The sequence below is a fragment of the Callospermophilus lateralis genome, chromosome 18 (genome assembly GCF_048772815.1).
Source record: "Callospermophilus lateralis isolate mCalLat2 chromosome 18, mCalLat2.hap1, whole genome shotgun sequence".
Taxonomy (NCBI): domain Eukaryota; kingdom Metazoa; phylum Chordata; class Mammalia; order Rodentia; family Sciuridae; genus Callospermophilus; species Callospermophilus lateralis.
This window is the reverse complement of record NC_135322.1, coordinates 19,750,827-19,776,373: the sequence shown is the minus strand read 5'-3', so window position 1 is coordinate 19,776,373 and position 25,547 is coordinate 19,750,827. Positions and strand designations below refer to the sequence as shown.

The following is a 25,547-nucleotide window of genomic DNA, read 5'->3' as shown; positions in this document are numbered from 1 at the left end:
TCAACTTCAATGAGATGAAAGTGCACTACAAAGATTGTTTGCCTTTGCTGCATTTGGGCTTTATGTGGTTATCTGGTAACACTGTTTAAGAACTACTGGGTCCTAATGCAGTCCTCCATGAGAATATAATTTATACTATGTGAAAAAATAAGACAGGACTAGGAACTACAAAGACTATCATTAATTTTTTATTGTTTTATAAAAACCACTTGTATATGTGCAGCTATTAATGTTGAATAGACTTTCAAAGTTTAAAACATCATAGTAAATAATGTTAAAAATTTTTGTCCATACTGAGATACTGTGTATACAAATGCCTTAATTATTAATAAGCCAATGTGTTATGATACCAATATCTGTTTTTAAAAACCTGCCAGGCATGGTGGTACATGCCTGCAATCCCAGCCACTTGGGAGGCTGAGGCAGGATGATCACAAATTTAAGGCCAGCCTCAGCAACTTACGGGAGGCCCTGTCTCAAAACAAATAATAAAAAGGGCTGGAGATATAGCTCAGTGATTAAGTACCCCTGGATTCAATCCAAGTGCCCCAAAAAAACTTAAAAATTAAAACCAACCATGATTCATTCTGGCATGATAAAATCATGAAATTAAATCAGAGGTCTACATTCATGTAGAATGTGGTTGAAACATTTTCCATACTATTTTTAAAACTTGAAAATGTTGTTAGAAGTTCTGATTTTTTTTTGTCAGAATTTCACATCATGTACGTATGTGTTATCCCTATAAAGAAAAAGGTGAGTGTACGTTTATATGAATGTTTAACTGGAAATGTCCATAGAGTTGGCTAATTTATATTCACTTTTTATTGTATGCAGATTTATTTTTACTTTAATGTTTTTTAATATTTTCATTTTAAATATTTTTAATTCTGTATCATTAAACTTCCTTCATTTGAGTAAATTCACTTAATATTTCTTAAAAAATGCTTATACATCAAAGCATTTTCAAAATTATACTGTACCATCCATAAAATTAGTTACTAGCACATGTACATGTATGCATATTGAGAATGCCTATGCCAATAAATTATATGACATACTTCTTAATTAGTATGATAAAAGACCACAGCAATTTAAGTTAATAATGTTCTTTTGGTTAAAAAAGGAAAGAGAAGAAAAATTAATAAATTGGTAAAGCAACAGTGTTCCATTTTGTGTTTGTACTAGGAAGCTGTATTGTATTTATTGTTTTGATTTTAAAAGAAAACATTTTTGTGGTCCCTCAGCACAGCACCTTAAGCACATTAAGTCAGCCCTGTTCATGTAGGTGGATAATGATCTGATCTGACTGGTCAAATTAAGTGTTTCAGTCACATCTAAAACTGACAAAATATACATCCATCCAAGGGGGACCATTTTTCCACACACAAAGCACATGTTTATTAAAGGGGCTGAGAAACAAATCTCCATCACAAAACATTAAAAAAGCATACCATGGGACTGGGGATATGGCTTGGTACAGAACTTGCCTAGCATGCATGAGGCCCTGGGTTCAATCCCCAGTATTGGGAAAAAAAAAAAAAATACCATGACACGTTCAAGAATCATAAAGTTTACTGTTTCTCTTCCATCATTTGGCACATATCCAAGGCACATTAGAAAATTAGAAATCATAAATTACTTTGTAGAAAAATAACCCCTCCCTTCTATACACACAAGAATTTCCAAGAACATGCACAAAACCATTTCCCTATTACAAAGTTATTTGAAAATGTACTCAGGACAAACCCATGTTTATAAGCTGTAGACCAATAACATAAAAAAATAACAGTATAATCTATAGAAATTTATAAAAATCAATAAGTTCTAACTTAAAATAACTTTGACCTGGTTTGTGCTGCAAGTTTTGAATCTGAATCAAAAGACTAAGAAAAGATGTGCCAAATCTATTCTCTAATAACCATCCATCAGGTGTGACATTTAAGGGAGGTTTTTAACGGAAAGGGATGTTTCTAGAAACACTGCTACAGGTATATATGTGCAGTGACCAATTATCTGTACTTTGTTGGAAGAAAAATTATATCCAACTTTTTCTATATAGTGCAGAACAGGTCTGATATGTCCTTTTTACTAAAATGAACATCAAAATGGCATTTGGGCATATTTTGGTTCAAGTGTTGCTTTGCAAAGGAACATTTTGCATGGTCTATTTCTTCATTCCAATATGACATTTCTGCATGGCCTCCACAGTAACTTACTGTGACCTAAATTGCTTCTCTTTAGATTATCCTGGAGTGTGGGTAGGAAGGATATTTTAGCTTATGGCTTGCTAATTTATACACATCACAGAGGTTTAGCACCTTTCCATAGAATATCAGAATCTGACAGTGAAACCTCTCCCTATAACCAGGAAATCCTTAGAAACATACATCCCAATTAAGGAGCTGGACCCTACTGAAATTTTTGTCCATTTTCTTTCAAGTGTATTCATTAGCTTTGAAGAGGAGAGAGATGGTGGTAAATTTTTTGTTGCACTTACTCCCTCAGCCACAGAAAAGCTTTCAGGAACTTTCTGCTGAAGAGTCTTTCAAGCCAGATGTTTGAAAGTATACTCAGTCCTAAGCTGTATTCATGCTCAGCATCATCTTATTGCATACTCACTTCTTGGCAGCAAACTTAACAATGACTTATTACTGTTAAGACTGGGAAACACCAGCCCCTTGGGGCAGGGATAGGTTGTCAGCAGTCTCTGGGCCCTTGGGAACAACTGGGTCTTCGACAGTGTGCCTGCGGAGCATTCTCCTGTTTCCAGGAGCAGTTTGCTTCTGTCTAGGCCTCTCCTCAGGCCAGTCATTCTTTCCTTCATTAGCAGTCTGAGATCTGCTCTGGTCTGGCAGGTTATTCTGTTTCCGTGTGATTCCTTGCCTTTCAGGCTAAAGAAAATGTACAATTCAGTTTATGTCTGCACTGTATTATAAACCACATGACCGCACTGCACCTACAGCATTAAGTCAGCCCTGGTCAGGTAGGTGGATAATGATCTGATCTGACTGGTCAAATTAAGTGTTTCAGTCACATCTAAAACTGACAAAATATACATCCATCTACCCCTGTGGGCTACTGTGTCAGACAATGTGCTTAGTACTCCTCAAGTATATTTTCAATTCTAACATCCCTGTGATGACAGTGTGTCACATGCTCACTACCAGTGTAACTACAGAAAGCACCCAGAGAAAGTGCTTTACACATCTGCACACTTTGTAACTCTAAATATATATACTGCAGTCCCACTCCACAGCTGAGGAAACAGGACTAGCAGTTAAGCCATCTAACTAAGTCCCGCAAGGGAGAAGCTAGAACTTGATTGAACTCAGGCAGATTTCAGTTAGTGGGTTTCCCACTAAGGAGCAAATCTATTAGCAAAGCTACAGAAAATTAAGTGTGAAATAAAAATTAGTCATGTTAATAGAAATCACTATAATGTTCTTGGGCTGGGGTTGTGGCTCAGTGGTAGAGCACTCGCCTAGCACATGTGAGACACTGCGTTCGATCCTCAGCACCACATAAATAAATAAAGATATTGTGTCCATCTACAATTAAAAAATTTAAAAATAAATCACTTTAATGTTCTAAAGAAATGATTTAAAACTTACTTTTTGCTCCAACAAGCCTATGCTATCAATTCTCAACAATAAGAAAAGTCATATTTCTAAGAATCATAGGTAATTTGTTTACAGTTAATTAAAGCTGTTCATATGTTGCTTCTGTTCTAAATACATTTGGGGGTCAAGGTACAAAAATCAACTTGATTTTTTTTTTTTTTTTTTTTTTGAGCATAGATTGGGCTGTCTCTCCCTCTGGAGAGAGTAAGCATTCTCCCTTGAGTGTGTATTCTTGCTTTACCAGGCATCTCACTCTTGGGATTAACCCCCTTTCCTACTTAAATGTGTATCTATTTTCCTAAATAAACAACTGTCTATGCCTTAGGAAAAAATAGCACAAATTGTAAAGCAGGCTTCATTTTATGACAAATAAACTTTTTAAATGGTGCATGGGAGAGAACTACTGTACATACTGAAACCGCAGCTTCCCAGGCTTACTACTGCTTCCCACCTTTCACCACTCTCCTTTCTCTGCTCAGAAATATATTTTAAAATGTATCAATGAAGTCCAAACTCTTGACTGTCCCACTAAAGTACTGCAGTCTTAATTGCTGTTAACTCTTACAGTGAAGACTATTATTAAATGAAGATGACTATCATGGAGAAATGTGTTTCCTGTGGATCACTTTTGAAAAAGTCAGGTTTTTAAAAGAAGGAATATATTGGGGCTGGGGCTGTGAGGCCCTGGGTTCAATCCTCAGCACCACATAAAAATAAATAAATAAAGATATTGTGTCCAACTAAAAAAATAAATATTAAAAAAAAGTAGGATTATAAGTCAGTGTTTAATAACTCACCTCATGCAAAGAACCTTCGGTAAAATTAGGGACACTTCTATCTCTTGCCATAATCTCCCTAGAAGTCTTCCCCCTGAAACCCAAAATATAAAATAAATATTTGGAATAATAGTGGTGTGAAACACTCTGGCCACAAGATGGCAGCATTGGATGACATTATTACTGAGAATTCATCCACAGGTAATTAAAGCTGTTGATATGTTGCTTCTGTTCTAAATATATTTGGGGGCCAAGGTACAGAAATCAACTTGATTTTTATACTCACCTAAACTGACCACCTGAGTGAACAAAGTAAAACTGTCTTGTAAAAGGTTCATCTGGTAGATCGTACATTTTTGAGTTCCCTGTAGATAAAAGAATAAATAACTGAAAACTTAAAAAATAATTATATTAAAATTACAGCACAGACTCAAACTTTCTAATTTCTTAGTTTAACAAAATTTAGAAAATTAAGCATTGACTTTGCTTAACTATAGTAGCAAATACCTATTTATTACTATGGGAACCTTTGTAAAACAAGGATAAATCCTTCATACACTCATACTCCACCATTAAAATCAATCATGCTGAGGTAGCCTCAGAATTATCCAGATATGTACATGGTAGTACATGCCTATAATCCCAGCAGCTCAGGAGGTTGAGGTAGGAGGACTGCAAGTTCAAAGCCAACCTCAGCAAAAGCGAGGTGGTGAGCAATTCAGTAAGACCCTGTCTCTAAATAAACATACAAAATAGGGCTGGGGATTTGGCTCAGTCTTCAAGTGCCCCCTGAGTTCAATCCCCAGTACCCACCCCCCCCAAAAAAAAGAATTATCCAGATATGTAATGGAGTTATTTACATTATTGCACTACAAATATGTGGACTTCTTAAAGATAATAGAACAAGGACCCCTTTAAACTTTTAACAAAGGAGAAAATATTTCCACAGCTATTTGGTAACTGCTATTCTAATTATTATCAATCTCCATACACCTGTACTTTTTTAAAAGTTGGGGACAGGGATGAAGTTCAGTGGTACAGCAGTCCTGGGGCTTCAGCCCCAGCATTGGGCGGGAAAAAAAAAAGGCAAAAAGATGCATTCACCCTGGAAGTCTAGCAAATGCACCAGAGAACATGTGGCTTTGGAATATGAGGCATAACAATCTACAATAGGTTACTCCTCTCCAGGGGGTAAGTTGAGGCCTAAATCTTCAGGTAATGAGGTAATGCTGGGAATGTCTGATTTCCTCAGGAAACATAATCAACCAGAAAACTAGTATTTAAAAAAAAAAAAAAAACTGACCCTCATTTGAGAAATTCAAAGGTAATATACATTTCTGTGTATCCCTCCCAGTCATAACTATAATGACATTTTACATTTACAATTAAATGAAAACCATCCACTACCCATGAATTTGCAAATAAACCTAAGTTGAGAACTATAGAAAAAAAGTAAGCACTTACATTTTTTCCTGATCTTAACGGTCACATACTCCTTGTGGTCTATTTCGGCAACATCATCTAATGAGGCAACACAACTTGGTACTACTTGAAGTAACTCCATTATTTTCGAATTCTACAATTTCAAGGGAAAGGTAACAGTAACTTTAATTCTTCATTAGCATATTATTGATCTGTTGATATAGCTGTGACTGTACCAAAAGAAACCTGAAAAACAACTACAAACAAAACACTGAGGCCATAAAACCTAGTTGCAAGAGCAGCCTGTGTGCTGGGGGTTAGCTCAGCGGTAGAGCACTCATACAGCACACACAAAAGAAAAAGGAAAAAAGAAAAAGAAAAACCTGAATCTGGAACCTGACTCCCTCTACCAGTTACCATGGGCTGGGTGTTTAACCATTCCATGCAACTGGGTGGCAATAACAGGCTCCATTATTGTACGGTCAGGGGAGGTTATCAAGGGGCCACCACGCAATAAGGACTCAATAAAACCGTCACCATCAATGTCCTTAGACTAAGTACTGAAGTTTAAAATACTTCAGTTCCCTTAGGAAATATCAAGCACACAGATACACCCAGAAACACTGCTTCATCAGCCAGCTGGGTATCCCTCAACCAGTCGGCTGACACCTAAAATTGTTCCCCACAGGCCCACCCCTTGCCAGCCATACACATCTCCTTAAACCACACTTCATCTCCAGATGAAGACAACATCAAAGTTAAAAGAAAGTCACCGAAAACTCAAATGAATATAATAAACCTATGATTAGGCTGGATTTTGGTAACTTTAACATATCAGTGGGGTCATTTAATAGCCTACTAGCTGTCCATTCCCACTCTGACTAGAAAATCAGATGAAGATTCACCATGAAGAGACAAGCTGGAAAGAGCTCCCTTCTCCCAGGAGGAAAGGACTGTTCCTCACCAATCTCCATGATAAACACCCACAGCACTGGAGAGGGTGGGGACCTGTGGGGACTCCCCTCACAGAACTCCACAGGTTTAGTTTTGTTCTGTAGAACTGGGAATTGAACCCAGGACCTTGCACATGCTAGGCAAGCACTCTGCCACTGAGCTACATCCCCTCAGTCCTTTTATTTATGTACGAATGTATTTTTTTGACTTTTTTAAAAATATTTATTTTTCAGTTTTCGGTGGACACAACATCTTCATTTTTTATTTTTTTATGTGGTGCTGAGGATCGAACCCAGCGCCCTGCGCATCCCAGGTGAGCGCATTACTGTTTGAGCCACATCCCCAGCCCCTGTACATATGTATTTTGAGACAGGGTCTCGCCTTGCCCAGGCTGGACTTGAACTTGACATCCTCCTCCCTCCCAGTAGTGGAGAATACAGGCAAGTAGTTTTAAATCCACAAACAAAACTAGCTTTCTCAATCATGCTGCAAGGATGGTGAAACCAGAATTGTGTCTGAACTTGCTATTTCCCTTTTGTACTTGATCGCCCATTAAGTATGTCAGATCAGGGTGCTAATTGGGGTACCTCAACACAGACCTTTGGAAGCTACCCCTGAAAGAATGATTCCTGGCTTCCTGAGCCTGCCACCTTTAACCAGGTGACAACAACCAGTTATCTATCCACACAGGTGGACTTGGCCCGGGACCCAAGGATCAGATCTGGGAGAAATCCACAGAGGGCTGTGTGGGAGCCTGAACTCCTAGCTCCAATGCTATCTACACTCACCTGCTCAGCACAGTCTATGGCCGTGCACTGCCTCTTGTTCAAGATGTGAACTGATGCTCCATGAAGCAGAAGCAGCTCCACCACGAAGACATGCTTTTCTATCACAGCCTCATGCAGAGCTGTATTGCCCTTATTGTTAGTAGCGTTAATGGAAGCCCCGTGCTAGAAGGAGAAACAGCACAATATTAGGAATGCTAAAAAATCTTCAAGGCAGAATCTACAGGGTAGGCACATGGGTATTCACTGTAAGTCTTTAAATTTCTATGTCTGATATTTTTCTTAAAATGTTGGGGATAAAAGTAACACTAAGAGGGGCTGGGCTGTGGCTCAGGGGTAGCGAACTTGCCTGGCATGTGTGAGGCACTGGGTTCAGTTTTCAGCACTACATATAAATAAATAAAATAAAAGTCTATCAACAACTAAAAAAATATTTTAAAAAAGTAACACTAAGAAAGGACTTATGAACTAAGGTGTTTATTGCAGCACTTGTCACTATAGCAGGGAAAAAAACAGATTAAATTTAAACAAATAAGAAACATTAAAGAAAACACTAGGGTAAATCCATACTTACTTGACCATTAAAAATTGTGTTGTTATTGGTTTTGGTTTTGGGTTTTGTTTTGTTTTTTGTTTTTTTGGTTTGAGGGATTGAACCTAGGGATGCTTAACTACTGAGCCACATCCCCAGCCCTTTTTATGTTTTATTTTGAGATAGGGTATCACAAGTTACTTAGGGCTTCACTAAGTTGCTAAGGCTGGCTTTGAACTTGTGATCCTCCTGCCTTGGCCTCCCAAGCTGCTGGGATACATCACTGTACCTGGCTTAATCAATGATCATTCTACATTAAATTAAAGAGAAAATAACACTGATCTAAAACTACACACATTTAAAAAGTCCACCAAAGTGGATTATGAACAAGGTGGGTTTTTCCCGACTCTGTGACCCAGAAGGCCACTGGGCTCACACTTCAGGGTAACAACTCAACTTACCCATGGTAGGTGAGGTCAGGCTTACACCGCCAGCAAATGCAGAACCCAGGTCCTAAACACTGCCCCCCTGACGCAGCACCAGCTCCCTTCCACACAGAACCACTGTGGAAATGTGGTGCAGAGATCCTCTTCTGGAGGCCTGTGACTAACAGGTGGACCAGCTCAGAGAATGGGGAAAAGGCCTGCTGGAGCTGGGAGGGGCCTTACCTGTAGCAACAGTGCTGCGACTTCATGATGGCCACTGGAGCAGGCATAAATGAGGGGTGTGTTTCCACTTATATCCTTTTTATTGGGTTTCACATTAGAATCTAATAGATACTTCACCACCTAGCTCAGAGAAGAAAAAAATTCAACCTCAGTTAAAAATGTGCAAAAAGAAATCTCTAATTTGAAACTGATTTCTCTCTGCTTACTGAGAAGGCTCTTGAGACATATGTCTGACCCCAGGGAAAGCAGACCAGCTGGAGGCAGAGGAAGTACCATCTGCTGAGGGTCTGCTCTGGGCCAGGCACTGCACTGAGCACCACTGTTTTGGTTTAATCTTTACATCTACCCTATGGAGAGGTGGAATTATGACTCAGATATTACAGATTAGGAAGCTGATGCTGAAAGCACACTGCTGAGTGTTCAGGATAGAGATGAAGACCTGAGACACAATCCTTGTCTTTAAAGAGTTTACAATGGAACTGATAAAGGAAAAAGAAAAAATGTACACACAGATAATTTCTATAAGAAAAATAGTAATTTTAAAATACAAACTGTTCCAAAATTCTCTCTTGGACCCTCTCCTACAGGGCCACGACTGTACCTCATAAAGTATGAAACTGTTTGGCACAGACCTAAAGGTGGAGAGATGATCAAGACCCAAGTGTAGGAGACAACTCTTGCTGGGATCAGAATCAGAATGACAGCTCTGGGTCACACAGATGTAAATGGCAATGGGCAGAGGGCTGGCTCCATTCCCAGGGAGCACCAGAGTTCTGTGTTCTGCTGCCAAGTGCTCCTGCCCTGTGTACTATAGAATTTCAGGGTGGGAGGAAGGAAATGTCCTCTGGGCTAGACCCCAAGACCTTTCCCCTCTGCACATTTCCCCCAAGTAAGTTCCTGCTACCAAAGCTAGCACCTGCTACAATGCCCAAAAGACAAAGCCCAGACCTGAAAGTGGCCCTTCTGGCAGGCCAGGTGGAGGGGGACGGCTTGGTTTGTATTTCTGGCACCTGCGTTGGCACCATGCTTCAATAGGAGGGCGATGAGGTCCACTCGACCATGCAGGGCAGCAACATGCAGTGGGGAAGAGCCATCCAGGTTGGTCACATTCACGCCAAGCCCATTGGTAGGAATCCTTGCCAGCTTCTAGTAAATGCAGAAGACGGAAACAGAAACAGAAACATCATCAGTACTTAAGAAATTGGGCTGAAGGAATAATTATCACTTGTCCCTGACACACACAGCTCCTATGCAATATTTGGGATCACAGTGGCATCTGGAATCACAATGCCCACAGATGAATTCTTATTACTTTAGAAAGTAATAAGACCACAAGAATAACCTCTATTTTTAGTAAAGCAAAGCCCCTAAAATGATATCCCTTTATGCCAGTCAAATGGTGCTAGGATAACTGGATACCCATATACGGAAATGCTGCACATCAACCCTACTTTACTCCAAGCACAAAATGTAAAAAGGCATCATAGTCAGACATGTAAAAGCTACAACTATAAAGCTTCTTAAAGAGAGCAAAGAAAAAATTCTTTGCAACAATGGCATAGAAAAAGATTTCTTAGATACGATACACACAAAAAAAATTAAAGTTAGATTAAACTGGACTTAACAAAAACTTTAAATGTTTGCTCTTAGAAAGATATGATTAAGATGAAAAGGCAAACTGCAAAAAGGGAGAAAATGTGTGGAATACATATACCTCACAGAACTTAGGTCAACCAGAATTAATTATTAAAAAAAAAATAAGTATTTTATAACAGAAGACAATCCAACTTTAAAAAGTTAGGCAAAAGGTTTGAACAGACCTAAAATAAAAGAAGATAGGTAAATGAAAGATCAGTGAGAACATGAAAAGATGTTTAACATCACCAGTTACTGGGAGAATGCAAATCAGACTCAGGAACAACAAACCGAAAGGTGGGGAAACAGACTACAGCCTCCAGGGGATCAGGGGAAGGAGGCTGGCTACAGTGGGGCAGGAGAGTATTTGGGGGTGGAAGATATTCTATATCTTTATTGTGGTGGGTTTGATTAACCTCATGGAATTGCTCGTTACTTATCTCCATTCTCCACCTTCATTTTTATCATGAATCCTCCATATTACTGCTAGGGGTTTTTAAATCAATCATGCTGATAAAAGATCAATCAAAAGGGAGGCAAAAACTGCTGTCTAGACCATACCACTGAAAACAAACATTAGGTTGTATATTAGCATTATCATTATTGTTATTAGTATTATTACTATTGGTACCACAGATTGAACCCAGGGGCACTAAGCCACATCCCCAGCCCTTTTATATTTTATTTAGAGATAGGGTCTCTGTGAGTTGCTTAGAGACTTGCTAAGTTGTTGAGGCTGGCTTTGAGCTTGTGATCCTCCTGTGCCACTGTGTCATGAGCATGCACTACCACACCCAGCCTGTATATTAAAAGCTGAATTTTATTATATGTAAATTATTCCTAAAAAATAAAAAACAAATCCAGGAATGGGGGCTCATGCCTATATTTTGGGACCAGCATGGGCAACATATTAAGACCCCTGTCTCAAAAATAAATAAATTTTTTTTAAATGAAAAAGAAAACACATGCACACAAAATGAAATACCCTGGCATATTTAAAAAATATATATGTGTGTGGAAGCACACTCCTCACACCATCAGTAAGCCACAGCACTGCTGCTACAGGTAAGGGCCCCATCCCACCCTGCTGGCTGACATTCATTAGTCAGCAATGGCACCCTTACCAGAATGGCTAAAGTTAAAAGGTCAAAATACCAAGTGTTGACAAGGATGTGGAGAGACTAGAACTGAGACTAAGGAAGGAGGTTCACTGGATCCTATAAATCCAGTACCAACCTGGACAACATAGTGAGATTCAATCTCTATAAATAAACAAATATACAAGTATCACAAGTGAAAGAACACAGACACAAAAGAGTGATTCAGGTTGAGCATTCTTAATCTGAAAGTTTGATTAGGTTTGCTCAACCTTTAAAGTCTATGCAAATATTCCAAATTCAGAAAACTTTTTCTTTTTTTCTCTTCTTCTTTTTCTTTTTTTCTCTTTTTTTCTTCTTCTTCTTTTTTTTTCTCTTTCTCTTTTTTCTCATTAAACTCTTGAAGTCTGAAAAACTTCTTGTCCCAAGCATTTCTTTTTTTTTTTTTTTTTTTTCGGTGGACACAACATCTTTGTTTGTATGTGGTGCTGAGGATCAAACCCAGGCCGCACGCTTGAGCCACATCTCAACTCCTGGTCCCAAGCATTTCAGATATGAGATGTCCAACCTGTACCTTACTGTTGACCACATAAAATTCTAGAAAATGCAAACTAATCTCTTAATGATGGAAAATAGATGGGTGTTGCCTGGGACAGAGGAGTAGGGCAGCAGGGAAGGACTGTGAGGTGTCAGGAGGCAACGCCAGGGGGGATGGACACCAGGTGGTGGAATGGTCTCCCAGCGCAGCAGGCCTGTGACAACTCAGCAAGCTGAATATTTACAAGGGTATGCTTTATTGTATCTAAGTTACAGCTCAGAGAAGAATTAAAAAAGAAAAAGAAAAAAAACAAAAACGAATCCGACACACACCACTGGGCTAGAAGAGGATGATGGTTGGGGGAGGGATGTTGATTTAATTCAGACATGAAGCAATTTCGTGCTGTGTCAATTTTTGAGAGATTACAAAAAGAAAAGAGGATGAAAAGAAGATGAGGGGTTTCAAAACAGAAAGGAGTATAAGACTTTATCCGATAAATTCTAGTGGTATTTTAATGTGGATTTTGATTTCTTGCTACAACTTATGTGAACCGTAGGAGGGGAAGCACACAGGAGCAGGAAAGTGACAGACACACAGCAACAAGATGCAGGAAGCGACCTGGACCACCCAGGCTCAGACCTGCCAGGGCTTCAGCTTCATGCATCCATCAGATCCTCGGAAACATCATCTGCCTTTTTAATCCCCAGGTTTTCCTCAACAGCCCACCTGGGGAAATTGGGTTTTGTACAGTACACATCCAGCAATGTGAGAACAGATCTAATTTATATTTTACCCATGTCTATCTTACCCTGCAGCTGAAAAAGCTGTATGTGGATGATAAAAGGTAGTCACTTTCAATAGTCTTAAGATAGTACTAACAAAAGCTTCTGATGGGTTACTCTATCTTGCAATATAAAGGATAACACTAATCTGTTCTGTAAAGGCAAATTAATTTTCTTAGTATGGGACATTTATGTTTATAGTTAGGTAGCTTCAACATGAGCACATACTGTGTACATGATACTATTCACGACTGCTCAAAATAAAAGGATTTGCATGCTAAACATCACAGAATGTTGATGAAAGAAGGTACTAGAAGAAATGGATCATGTTCATTGAAGACTCAGCAAACCAATTCATAGGTTTCATGCAATTCCTATCAAAACCCCAGCAAGTTGTTTTTTGTTTTTTTTTTTTCCATAGACATTGACAAGCTTATTTAAAAATGAACCTAGGAAAGCACAGGCCCTGGAATAGCTACAACAATCCTGGCTAAGCAAGTCCTAGGTAGAAGGAATCACTCCACCCAATACTCAGGCTTTCTACAGAGCAATAGAAATCAAGACAATGCAGGAGTGGGAGAGGGGCACAGAACAGAACAGAACAACAAATCCATAAATAGACCCACACCATACGTAGTCAGCTGAGGTGCAGAAGCAGGTTAATGGAAGAGAGGTAGCCTTTCCAGCAAATGGTGCCAAAGCAAGTCAACCCCGCAAAACAACAAATAAACAAAATCTCCAATCTGACCTCAATCATTGCATGAAAATTAACTCACACTGGGTCCAGGAATTAACTATAAAATGTAAAATTATAACTTAAAAAAGAAAAAAAGTCTTTGAAATCTAAGGTTAAGTAAAGAGATCTCAGACTTGACACCCAAAGCATAATCCAGAAAAGGAAAACTTGACAAACTGAGCTTCTAAATTAAAAATTTTGCTCTGCTAGAGGCCATGTAAACATTTTTCAGATTAAAATGCTGACTGGAAGGCTGGGGTGTGGCTCAGTGGTAGAGCACTTGCTTAGCATGGGTAAGGCCCTGGGCTCAATCCTCAGCACCACATATAAATAAATAAAATAAAGGTATTATGTCCATCTACAACTAAAAAAAAAAAAAAAAAAAAAAATCCAAAAAATACTGACTGAAAATATTTGCAGACCACATGTCTGACAAAGAGCGAGTATCTAAAAGATATAAATAACTCTCAAAACTCAAAAAAATTTTAAAATGTGCAAAAGAAATGAACAGACATTTCATTGAAGTGCGTGAAAAGATGCTCAAAAAGGCACACGGATGATGTTCGACATCATCATCCACCAGGGAAACACATATTAAACCATGATGAGGGAGAACTACACTCCTGTCAGAATGGCTAAAATAAAAATGGTGACAACTCCAAATTCTGGTGAGGATGTGGAGAACTTGAACACACTGCTGGTGGGAAAGTGTGATGGTAAAGCCACTCTGGAGAAGTCTATCAGTTCCTTGTGAAACTAACCATGGATTACCGTACATGCCATATGCTTGGCAATTGTGCTCTTGGGCACTGATTCTAGAGAAATGGAAACATCCTCATAAAAGTCTGTTGGGATCATGTTGAGTGAGCCAAGCCAATCCTCAAAGCTTAGGTACCTTGTGATTACCTCTACGTGACTTTTCTTCCTTCATTTCCCTTTCCCCTTCCCTCCTCTCCCTTTCTCTCTTCCCATGAGGTCTAGCTATATTGCCTAGGATGGTCTCAAACTTCTGGGTTCAATGGACCCTCCTGCCTCAGTCTCCGGAGCTGCTGGGAGGACACATTGCCGGGGTTAGGGATAGTGGGGATGGGGTGGCAAGGAGAGGGATAACGAAAGGCCAGCAAGAGTGATTCTTCTTGTGGTGAGAAAACTGTTCTCAGCTTGAATGTGTTGGAGGACAGACAAATCTGCAGGTGATAAAACCTCACAGAACTAAATACACGCACACAGACGGGCAAAGTGAAACTGGAGAAACCTCAATTCAGAGCAATAGATTCCATCAATGTCAATATGCTGGCTGAGGTTTTATTTTTTACTGTAGTTTTGCAAGATGCTACCACTGGGGACTGGAGTTGTAGCTCAGTGGTAGAGCACTTGCCTAGCACGCATGAGGCACTGAGTTTGATGCTCACACCACATAAAAAATAAAGTGAAGGTATTGTATAAAAAAAAATAAATAAGTTGTTACCACTGAGAGAAACTGGGCAAAGGGTAGAGGAAACTCTCTGTACTTGGAGGCTGGTCCCCTCCAAGTGCAAACCAACATGAGCAAAGGCAGCAAAGAAACAACTCGTAGCCTCCCCAGGGAGCTCCAGTGGAGCTCAGGCATGTCTGTTCATGACTGCCACGTGGCTTAGGGGCCAGCAAGCACCAGAAACATTGAGCACGTGGGCACCACCCTGCTGGCTCACCTGCCCATTCAGGAAGCAGGCCGCCCAAGCCGGGTCCTACACAGGGTTAGTTTCTCTCCACTCTCAGCAAATTAACCCCCACCTCTACCCCTACATATCTCAGGGGGTGCCTTTTAATAGCCACTCAGTAATTATCTGGCTAGGAAGCAGAGAACTCTCCTAAGGGAAGAGAGAAGAATATGCCAGTCCCCCTCCCCCAACAGAGGCAAAGCCAAACCTTCTGAGCAGGAGCACATTTGGGGCACTGACACAAGGGATGACAGAATTCATGATCTGCTGCACCAATAGTATCATCCACCTCATCCAGGTCCTCTTCTGTCCACTCCAAAAGGTAACGCACCTGGTGTTGGGAGAAAGAGGAACTAGAAGTTATCCTTGGCGCCTGTGCAAGCTATGTATCTCACATGCACACCACACACACTGAACTGTTCCCAAGACAGGGCTACGCTTCCTTCCTCAGCCACCAAATTAATTTATAAATGGCTTCTTCTCCCTAATGCAGACTCCCTGTGTCACCTGTGCTCAGGCTGTTCCACCTCCTTCCAACGAGGGTGGGGGACCTTTCACAGCTCATGTTAAAGTCTTTCTTCTCTCTTTGAGGGACAGACTGGTGCTGCATTGGGGTGAGGGATTTCAAACCTGGCCCTCAGGCACTGAGTAAGTGCATCCTCCTGCGCTAGCTATGTGCTTTCAACAACCCATGAGGCAGCTCCAGAGTCCTCCCTTCAAATCTGACAAAACTCAGGCCGAAGAGGTTAATAACACATTACAGAGCCCAAAACTAGAGAGTGGTGGTGGCACCCACACATAGGCCCCTGACTCCACTAAAGTGTTCTTCCCACCACTAGCTCACAGGTGACAGCACTGAGAAGACCCCAAACAGTTCAAATTTATGTAAAGACTGGTTTCTAGGATGTTAAATTTGGGGAAAGGAAGCAATATGAACGCACTTCTAGGTCCTGATCTAGGTGTTAAGGTCTGTAAACAAGTCAGATTGGCACCTGTTATTTTGCCAGAGAAATGTTAGAGTCTGTAAACAAGTCTGGATGGCGCCTGGCAAAATGCCAGAGGGAGTGGTTTGTGAAGTAACAAAAGTGAGCCATTAAGTGTGGAGATTCCTTATTGGTTGACTGCTGTATCTATTTTATGCTAATTAGATAAGCTGTGTAAAATGTATAAATATCGCTCAGATCCTACAATAAACGGCTTCCACTCCTGCTGTATCAACCTACACAAGTTATTCCTCACCCCCCCGGTTATTTTGCTGCAGCCGGACTGTGGCACTAGGTGCCAAGAAATTAGCACATGCCTTCAAGGAGGGACCATTTCCAGAAAGACCCCATTAACGCCAAACCTTGTGTCTTCCAGGTCCTTTCCACATCCCTGACAACTCTGCAGTGGAAACACAAAGGCATCTATGCAGAGGCTGCAGCTAATAGACTAGAGGGTAAAATTCTCAGGCAGTCTCTCTCAGTAAAAAGGGAACAAGATCGGGGTGCAAACCTTGGAGGCAGGTGGCCTTGAGAGGGACTTGGGATGTGATGGCATGTGAATGGTGACTCAGATAAATGGGCAGTTGTCTCTGTTCATCTGCTTCATAAGTGGCCCACCCCACTCACCACAGAAGGAAACAGAACAGATAATGTAATCATGTGGGATAGCGTTAGCACTTCTCCACACAGGCTGGGCCACTGGCTCACACCCTGGCTCTTAGAGTACCTACAGACATCCTCCTTTGCTTCTGCAAAGAATGTTGAGTTCTTCTGGGACTGATCTCATGAATGGAGCTACCCAGCATCATGGGCCAGACACAGACACCCCTGTCCCCAGGGAGGATCTGCATATCATTTTGATTTTGATGCACTGACAGAGGCCACCAGGCAAAGGCTAATATTCTGATAAACATAAATTGCCTCCCAAAGAAGAATCAGACCTTAGCAATTTCTGCTCACCACCTTAAACTCAAGCATTAGTGAAAAACACACATCACCACACTGGTCTCTTAGAAGATGATGTATTCCAGCTACTCTTTTTTTAAACACCTGATTTATTCCTCCAAAGTGGAAGATATATCCCTTTCAGGAAGCCAAAGGAAGCCAAAGGCAAGTGCTCTACCACTGAGCCACAACTCCAGTCCCCTGGGAATCTCACAAAGGCTGTCTCCACTGATCCCATCAAGAGTGTTCCCTCTCCTGACAGTGATGCTTAGAACAGGTCCTTCTCTCAAGCCATGTACTCCTCACCAGCCACAGACCCAGAGCAGCCAGCAGCATCTTGTCCAGATCCCTGATTCTGACTCCTCAAAGGCCTATGCCTCAGACCTCAGCCTCCTGGCCCAAGAGTTGGAGCTGTCCACAATGCTATCTGGCACACTCAGACCTCTGGCCTGGCCTTGGCCTCTGCCACCTCTACCCCTCCCCACAACTCTGTACTCTTTCAACCAGGCAGTCCACCTTGCTCCCTGGCCAGAAGGCCTGGGCTCTGAGCCCACACTCTATGTTACTGAGCATGGCTGGTCTTCTTGCCAACACCTCGTCACATTCCTAGAATAGGAACATCTACAAGGCAGGAGACACATTCACAATGCACTGCCTTACTTGTTTGGAAAACACGACCTCACCATTACCAAACATACACTCAATGTGCCACCTTCTCTGTGGAGCTAAACAAAGAAGCCATGCGGCTTCAGACTGGACTAGCAACAAGAAACACAGGTATAGCCCCTTTAAACTGAGAGTGAGCTTTTAAAAAATGCTCTTCCAGAGCTGGGGTTGTGGCTCAGCGGCAGAGCAATCACCCAGCTCGTGTGAGGACCTGGGTTCGATCCTCCACACCACATAAAAATAAATAAATGAAATAAAGGTATTGTGTCCAACTACAACTAAAAAATATTTTTTTAAATGCTCTTCCAAAAACTCACCATTTCTAGATCTCCATCAGCAACTGCTCTTAAAAGTTTTTCTACCTTAATAAAAGGAAAAAGAATGTTTAGGAAAATGATTTTAATAACAAAATAATAACAGAAATAATAGACATCTGAAAGGTTAGTGACCTTCATTTGTCTTAGCTTGTGGTGTTAAAGTGGCTCATTTATTACCTTTCTGACAAACCCTAAAGCTGCTCTGAAGGATCTGGAAGGTGTGCGTGTCACTGCCACTTATAAAATATAACTGCTAATTATGTGACCCTGACAGTCACCTCCTGGGAGGATAGCCACCCTATGATTCAGAGCCATACTCACTGGGCTCTCGTGAGCTCCTATCTGAGGGTGCCACAAGGGTGAACACCCCGTCCTGAGGATAACATCCCTTCCTGAGGCCTGTTAGACTGTGGACTATGTCTCTTGTGCTCTTGGCTGTGGCTCCTGGAGCTAAGCTTGCTGGACCCTCTGAGTAGATCACAGTTTGGGGTTGCGGGGGGCACTAGGGCTATCAGTGGATCATCAAAGGAGCTGAGCAAGAGCCATACAATGGTCCATGCCTCAGTTAAACAATGAGACAGCTCCACTGGACTGACACTGAATCAACTCTAAGACAAAAGGAGGGGGGACCTAAGGCTATAAATCACCTCTTACAAAATGTAACTTGTGTCTACTTCTCAATGTTTACCTAAACTCATCAAGAAGCCAGGAACTGGGCATATCAGGGCATTAAACTAGGTGCTGAGGGGTCAGCATGGAGGGAGAGGGCAGAGAACATACTTAGTAAGAGGTCTGAAACCAGTGGGCCTATAGGTAGCTTTACTTGTATTCTTAGGATATATTCTGTCTCTGTATCTGTCTGTCTGTCTCTTTCTCTCAAACACCCACTCCACCAAGCAAAGAGCTCCAGGGAGGATCCTGGAAGAACCAGCAAAAGTGAAGAGCAATGTGAGATACAGTTGGGTCAAGGGTAAACTGGAGGGCACTGACCACCTCACGGAGGAGTGGCTGTGTGAGCAGCTGCATGAATAACAGGCAGAACAGCAGTCTCTTCAGGGCTACTAGGTCCTCTTCACGGACCTCCCACCTGGAAGGCTCACCTCTCGGTAGTCCTTCTTGGTCTCCTCCTGTCTGGAGCTCCCTGACATGGAGGAGAAGCTGGAGGTGGAGGACCCTTGGCTGATGGAATCCACAGAGCGCAGAGGGGACTGTTCAGGGACCTATAGTAAGAGAACCCAGATGAGAGATGAAACTTGGGGATATAGACACTTGAAAACCAGAGAAGCCCCTGGGCTCCAATACAACAAGCCCTGTTGACTTACCTCGGAAGACCTCCTTTCCTTTGGTCTTCTTTCCAAAGACAGATGATGGGCTTCCATCACAGACAGAATCTAGGAAGATAAAGAGGATATTAAAAGCCCTGAATGAGACAGGCTGCAACAAAGCACCATCACCCACTCGTCTGTCCACTTGGGATGTCAGCACAGCAGGAGATGTAGGTCCTGCAGCCCAGCCACACCTGCTCAGGTGAAAAAAACAAGACCTGAAGCAGAAGGAATGTATTCAGGATCACATGGACAGCGACGGGCTTCCTCCCAGCATATGATGCTCCTCCTGTCCAATGGGGTGTCAGTGCTTCCTATGAAGAGCTTCAAAGGCTCTCTTATCTGGACCCTGGCTGGTTTGTCCACTGAGTGTGACCATCCCACCAGCACCCACAAGTCAAGTTGGGGAAGTTCAGAGCTGAGTCAACAGGGCAGCTTCTCTTTCCTCTGCAGCTCTCCTTGCCCAAGGGCCTTTGGTAGAAGCCACAGTGGCAGGAGAATCACCCTTGTGATGTGCTGAGTTTTCCCAGCACATCAGTTCAAGGGTGGCACCTTAGTTATTTGCAAAGCTGAGACACTGTGAATTTGGGGGGCAGTACAGCCAACATCCCCTGAAGCCAGGGGCAGGAACTTAACCCTTCAAAACCAGTGCTACCACGTACCTTAGGCTAAGTGTTCTTACTGCACACAAAAGCAATAATAAGTAATAGACTCCTGCTAGTGATGGCTGCACTTACAGCACAGATCATAGTGATGGTCTGTCTCATTTATAAGTGAAAGTGAATGCTTATCTCCAAATCCACCGGCTATTATGTCTGAAATGTATATGACCTTTTGTATATCAATCATACATCAATAAAGTGGTTTCAAAATAGACAAAAACTGTGCTACTCCCAGAATAAGATGTTAACAGCTAAAAGAATTCCCTGGAAAAGAACTGGAAACCACCGAAGGGAGCAGGTAAAACATCAAATGGCAGGAAGTTGGGTCTGAGTGAGGGCGATGACTGGATCACTCCAATAAAATGGAATCACTTGTGTGAGCCATGATTCACTGATATTCTGGGCATCCCCGAGGGCTCCACCTCACATGGCTGCTGTTTTCTCTGGTGAGTTCTCCAACCTGCTTCTCTTAGGCATCCTGCCCACCAGGGCTGCGCAGAGAGGCAAAGACACAAGGCACTGGTCTCTGTGAGCCACCCTCTTCCCCACTCATCATGAATGGAGAACACTTCACCACAGGATGCCAAAACCATGTTTCCAGAAGATATTGCCAGGAAAAAGGGGAGTGAGTTATTACAAATCATTTGTGGAAGAAACTATACAACTAAAGTTTCTAGAAGCTGCTATGATGGAAAACGGGGTTTGGACACTGTGTTCACTCTCCCAATTCTCTGTCCTTGCTTTTCTCATCCAGAGCCATTGTCCCCTTTTTCACCCAATCCATTTGCTGGTGAGCCCAAAGCACTCAGAGCACGGGGCCAACTCTGCTGGGAGTGGCTCCTAAAAACTGCAGTGAAACTGGAAACAATATAAATAAGTAAAACCTATTAACAACGAGGCCCCAAATGTAGCAGGGAGCATGAGGGCCAAGTTCTTCCCTCAGGCACTAATGCACATTTGTCCAGCAAGGCCAATCTATGGACATTGATTTTCTACAGTCATACTGCTGCCAAGAGATGAAAAGAGCTACCTTAGAGTTTAGTGCGCATTTGAGCGGTGTTTCTTTCAGTCTGTTCTGGATCTCTGTGGGTGCTCCATTCTGTAGCAACGTCTCTATGATGCCCTGGTAACCCCAACGTGCAGCTATGTGTAGGGGTGTGTCTCCTTTCTCATTACCAATGTCCAGTCTGCACGCCTGCACATCGTAGTAGACCAAAGCCTTCACACACTGCAGAGAAATTGGAAAATGGCAATATCTGTGCTCATGCTTAATCCATGTTCTGGTTCAACCAAGGCTCCACTATCAAGCAAAAATGCAGCAATGGACAATTGTAACTCAAGGGTTCCATGCTATCTGATCAGGACATCTCATTTTTCTCAAAAGTTCAATAAGGGATGGCTGGCTGAAACTGGACAGGACAGATACCATGGCAGGCCATCCCTAGGAATATAAGATTGTAAGATTGTCCTTTGGCTGCTTGTAAGATTGTCCTTTGGCTGCAACAATTCCTGGGGCACTTGTATTTGGAGATCATTGCCACAGTTCCCTCACTGAAAAGGTGGCTCACTGGGCTTCTGCTGTTTGTACAATGATGTGGTTTATGCTGAACATCTGTTTTCCCTCTAGAGCATGGAATCTTGGCACATGCTATATAGAGGGTGCTCCTATGACTAGCCTTCAATAACATAAGTCTTGGGCACTGAGTCTGTAATGAATGTCCCTGGCAGTCCACACTGCCTGTGTGCTGTTATAGCGCTTGCTGGAGGAACTAAGCACATTCTTTTGTGACTCCACAGAGAGAAGACTGTTTGAAGCTCAGCTCTGGTTCCCTCTGGACTTCATCCCTGTCCTTTCCTTCTGCAGATTTGGCTGTGTGTTCTTTCATTGTAATAAACCATGGTCGTGGGCTGGGGACATGGCTCAAGCGGTAGCGCGCTCGCCTGGCACGCGTGCGGCCCGGGTTCCATCCTCAGCACCACATACAAACAAAGATGTCGTGTCCACCAAAAACTAAAAAATAAATATTAAAAAATTCCCTCTCTCTCTCTCTCTCTCTCTCTCTCTTAAAAAAATTAAAAATTAAAAAAAAATAAACCATGTTCGTAAGTAGTATGATTGTATTCTGAGTACCAGCAAAGCATTAAACCTGTAAGTGATCTTAAAGACCCTTGACACAATGAATATGACAGATCATTGTGCAACTATTAAAGAATGGGTGCAATGAATATTGGTGGACCTAGAGGACTTCGTTAAGTAGTACTAAAGTAGAAAAGCGTGATGCATGAAAACAGACAGGGCATGATCCCATTTTTGTACATCAACCACCAAGCCCAGCCTAAACTCTGCATATGTATAAATCTATCTTTATATAACTCTGGAGAAGAAAAAGAGGGATAGTGGGTAGCAAAAAAAATAGACATAGTAAAATAGAGGAGGTGAAACTTTAAAAATTCCTAGATGTTACCATCAAAGGGAAAGATTGACTATATACAAAGATAAGAACCAGATGGTAGCAGGCATGAAGGAAAATGGGCAAGGAAGGAAAATGGGATGAGGATAAGATAATGGGCAACTAAGTTTTAGATTTCTGTTACTTTGAAACAGCATCCGTAATACATTTAAAAATTTTAATTAAAAAAAATTACACACCCAGTGTTCCAATAATTTATCAACACAAAACTGAACTAGTCAGAAATTCACATTTCTCCCAGTGCCACTTACATCTTCATGACCATAAGTGCAGGCCAGGTGGAGTGGAGTGTTGCCATTATTGTCCTGCACCTCAGCGTTGGCCTTGTAGTGCAGCAGCAGCAGCTTGCAGAGGAGAGAAGACAGCAGGTGAGCCCTAGCAGGAAGTGTGTTCTTGAGGCTTACAGGGAGAGGTCATTTGTTCCCATCTTAAATCTTAGTTATTTTTACAGGTTGAACATTCCTAATCCCAAAATGTGAAATCCAAAATACTCCAAAAGTCTGAAACTTTTCTTTCTTTCCTTCTTATTTGTTTGTGTGGGTGTGGGTGTGGGTGTGCATGTGTGTGGTACTGGGAATGGAACCCAGGGCCTTGCACATGCTACACAAGGGTTTTACCTCTGAACTATATCCCCATCCCCCAAATCTGAAACTTTCTGAGCACTAACATCACAAGTAAAAAGTTCCACACTTGACCTCAAGCAACAAGTCATAGTCAAAATGTAGACACAGTTAAAATAGTGTATAAAACTATTCTTAGGCTATGTATGTAAGGGATATAAGAAACCTGAATGAATTTTGTGTCTGGACTTGGATCCCACCCCCAAAATACCTCATGAGGAATGTGCCAATATTACAAAATCCAAAAATATCTGAATTCTAAAACACTTTGAAGCATTTAAGATAAGGGACACTCAAACTGTACTCCTATTAAAATGTTACCACCACTCTCATTCTTCCTATCCAAAAATTTTGAGACTAAAAAAATAAATAAATAAAAGTCTATAGTCCCACCCTTCTCTCAGCAGATGACCAGGAAGCTTCACATCCCAACCTAAGGATTTTGTCGAGAAACCCTGGGCAGGCGCCGTAGCCTCCTAGTACTGACCACACTGAGGCAGCAGCGCCTACGCAGAATGGAGAAGGCGTGGTGCTGGGAGAGACTGGGGTGCAGCACAGCCAGCAGGACCATAAAGCCCCCATGCAGAGCTGAGCTCCTCTGAGCACTGTGAAGGCACCGCTGCTCACCGTCACACTCTGATAGCCCTTCTGACACGCCAGATGAAGAGGAGTGGACCCGTGATAGTCCGTGGCGTTCACCATGGCACCCTTGGAAACCAGGAGGTCAATGAGAGACGCCTGCCCTACAGAACAGAGGGACTTCAGAGTGCAGAAGGAAAGAGAAGAGCTTTCCATGTCTAACGTGAAACTCCAGCACCACCTCGTCTTCCTGTGCCCTGGCAGGAGACACCAGGAGACCCGTTTCTTGCCTGAGAGGAGCCAGAGCTAATGTCAAGTCAGGCTGTGCAGACTCAGAATACTTTGGGGACTCAGATCAGGTCTACCTCTCGGTAATAAAAGGCAATGGAAAAGAGCCTTTGATATCAACAGAAGAGTGCATGGTTCATCAATTTATAGGGTGAAATACTTTGAAACCATTCAAAATACTGACAAGGAGAAATGTCCTGACACATTGCCAAGTGAAAAACAACACAATCCGGAACAGCATGAGCCCCCACAAAACCAAACATTTTATATACACACACATGCAAGCATGCAGACATTTCAGATACTAATGAATCAGAATTATCTCAGGGAGACAGAGGACGGCGGATAACCCTGGAGGAGTCTGTGTCTTCTACCTTGAATGTACACTTTTAAAGACAACACAAAAACAACTCTTTTTGAGACAGTGTCTTGTTGTATTGCTCAGGCTGGCCTTGAGGCAGGCAATCCTCCTGCCTCAGCCTCCCAAGAAGTTGGGATTATAGACACATGCTATCAGGACTGGCTCAAATTTATTTTTAAAAAGCAGGGTTACAAGAACTCAAACTGATAATCAAAGACCATTCTCATAGCTAGGATGCCAGTCCTCCCTTACTGGCCAGCAGGCCCAGGCAGTATTTGAAGTTTCTCCACATAGTGAGATCCATATGCAAGTGCCCATCTAGCCCAGAAGTCAGCCTGGGGCCATTTTCTCTTTCCTGCCCTTGTGTGCTGGCCCCACAGTATAACTTCTTCCACCACCCCTATCAGCCGGGCCTGGGCTGGGATCACATTTCTGTGCCACCCCCTTCCCTCAATAACCCACAGGAGCCAGCCCAAGACCACATACCACAGAGAGCAGCCACATGAAGAGGTGTATGACCCCTGTCATCTCTGGAGAAAGGAGTGACAACTGAGGGATCATTCAGCCTCCTAAAATAGAGGAAGACACAGAAAAACACCATGAAATGGCCTGGTACAGCCTCTTCTGGACCAGGCCGGACATGCCAGGGATCTGGAGCTGCAAGAGAGATCACAGAATGTGACCCAAGATACTGTCCCAGGGATCAAACAGCCCTTGCTCGGACTCCTGTAGTGTGAGGACCTGAGGCCCAGAGTTCTAGGGTCCCCTCCCCATCAATCCTTTAGGCCCCAAAAGCCTGCAAGACAGCCTGTTGAGGATAATGGGAAACCAAACATGTTACCAGGGAAAAGTAATATTCTTCCCCATCCTGAAACCCCCTTTCTGAGGCTGGGACAGGCCCTACTGCAGCCTGCCCTGGTATCTGGCCCAGCAGCATGCAGGTATTTTTATAACCTCTATTCCACCCAATTTTCCAGAGAGACACAGGTCACTTCCCACACCTGACAAGAGGCAGCTCAGGTACAGTGAGAATAAGGCCACATTCACAATCCCATGGGAAATACTCCCCCAGTCTCGGGTCT

At 42.3% G+C, this 25,547-nt stretch overlaps 1 protein-coding gene across 2 annotated transcripts in view; it reads right to left on the bottom strand.

Moving 5' to 3' along the window:
- Nucleotides 1-1,557: 1,557 nt before the first annotated feature.
- Nucleotides 1,558-25,547, bottom strand: part of Ankrd27 (ankyrin repeat domain 27) — a 52,965-nt gene continuing 28,975 nt past the window's right edge. The window contains exons 15-29 of one of the 2 annotated variants that reach the window (XM_076838696.2): nucleotides 24,952-25,034; nucleotides 23,865-23,980; nucleotides 22,869-22,961; nucleotides 21,177-21,374; nucleotides 19,482-19,550; nucleotides 19,260-19,379; nucleotides 18,160-18,204; nucleotides 15,457-15,579; nucleotides 9,709-9,906; nucleotides 8,761-8,880; nucleotides 7,564-7,725; nucleotides 5,864-5,975; nucleotides 4,686-4,764; nucleotides 4,421-4,493; nucleotides 1,558-2,894 (exon numbers count right to left, since the gene is read on the bottom strand). In XM_076838696.2, the coding sequence (XP_076694811.2) occupies nucleotides 2,658-2,894; nucleotides 4,421-4,493; nucleotides 4,686-4,764; nucleotides 5,864-5,975; nucleotides 7,564-7,725; nucleotides 8,761-8,880; nucleotides 9,709-9,906; nucleotides 15,457-15,579; nucleotides 18,160-18,204; nucleotides 19,260-19,379; nucleotides 19,482-19,550; nucleotides 21,177-21,374; nucleotides 22,869-22,961; nucleotides 23,865-23,980; nucleotides 24,952-25,034 (1,828 nt within the window). In that variant the 3' untranslated portion in view covers nucleotides 1,558-2,657. The remainder of the gene's footprint in view (nucleotides 2,895-4,420; nucleotides 4,494-4,685; nucleotides 4,765-5,863; nucleotides 5,976-7,563; nucleotides 7,726-8,760; nucleotides 8,881-9,708; nucleotides 9,907-15,456; nucleotides 15,580-18,159; nucleotides 18,205-19,259; nucleotides 19,380-19,481; nucleotides 19,551-21,176; nucleotides 21,375-22,868; nucleotides 22,962-23,864; nucleotides 23,981-24,951; nucleotides 25,035-25,547) is intronic. The other variant, XM_076838697.2, reaches the window with a different exon arrangement.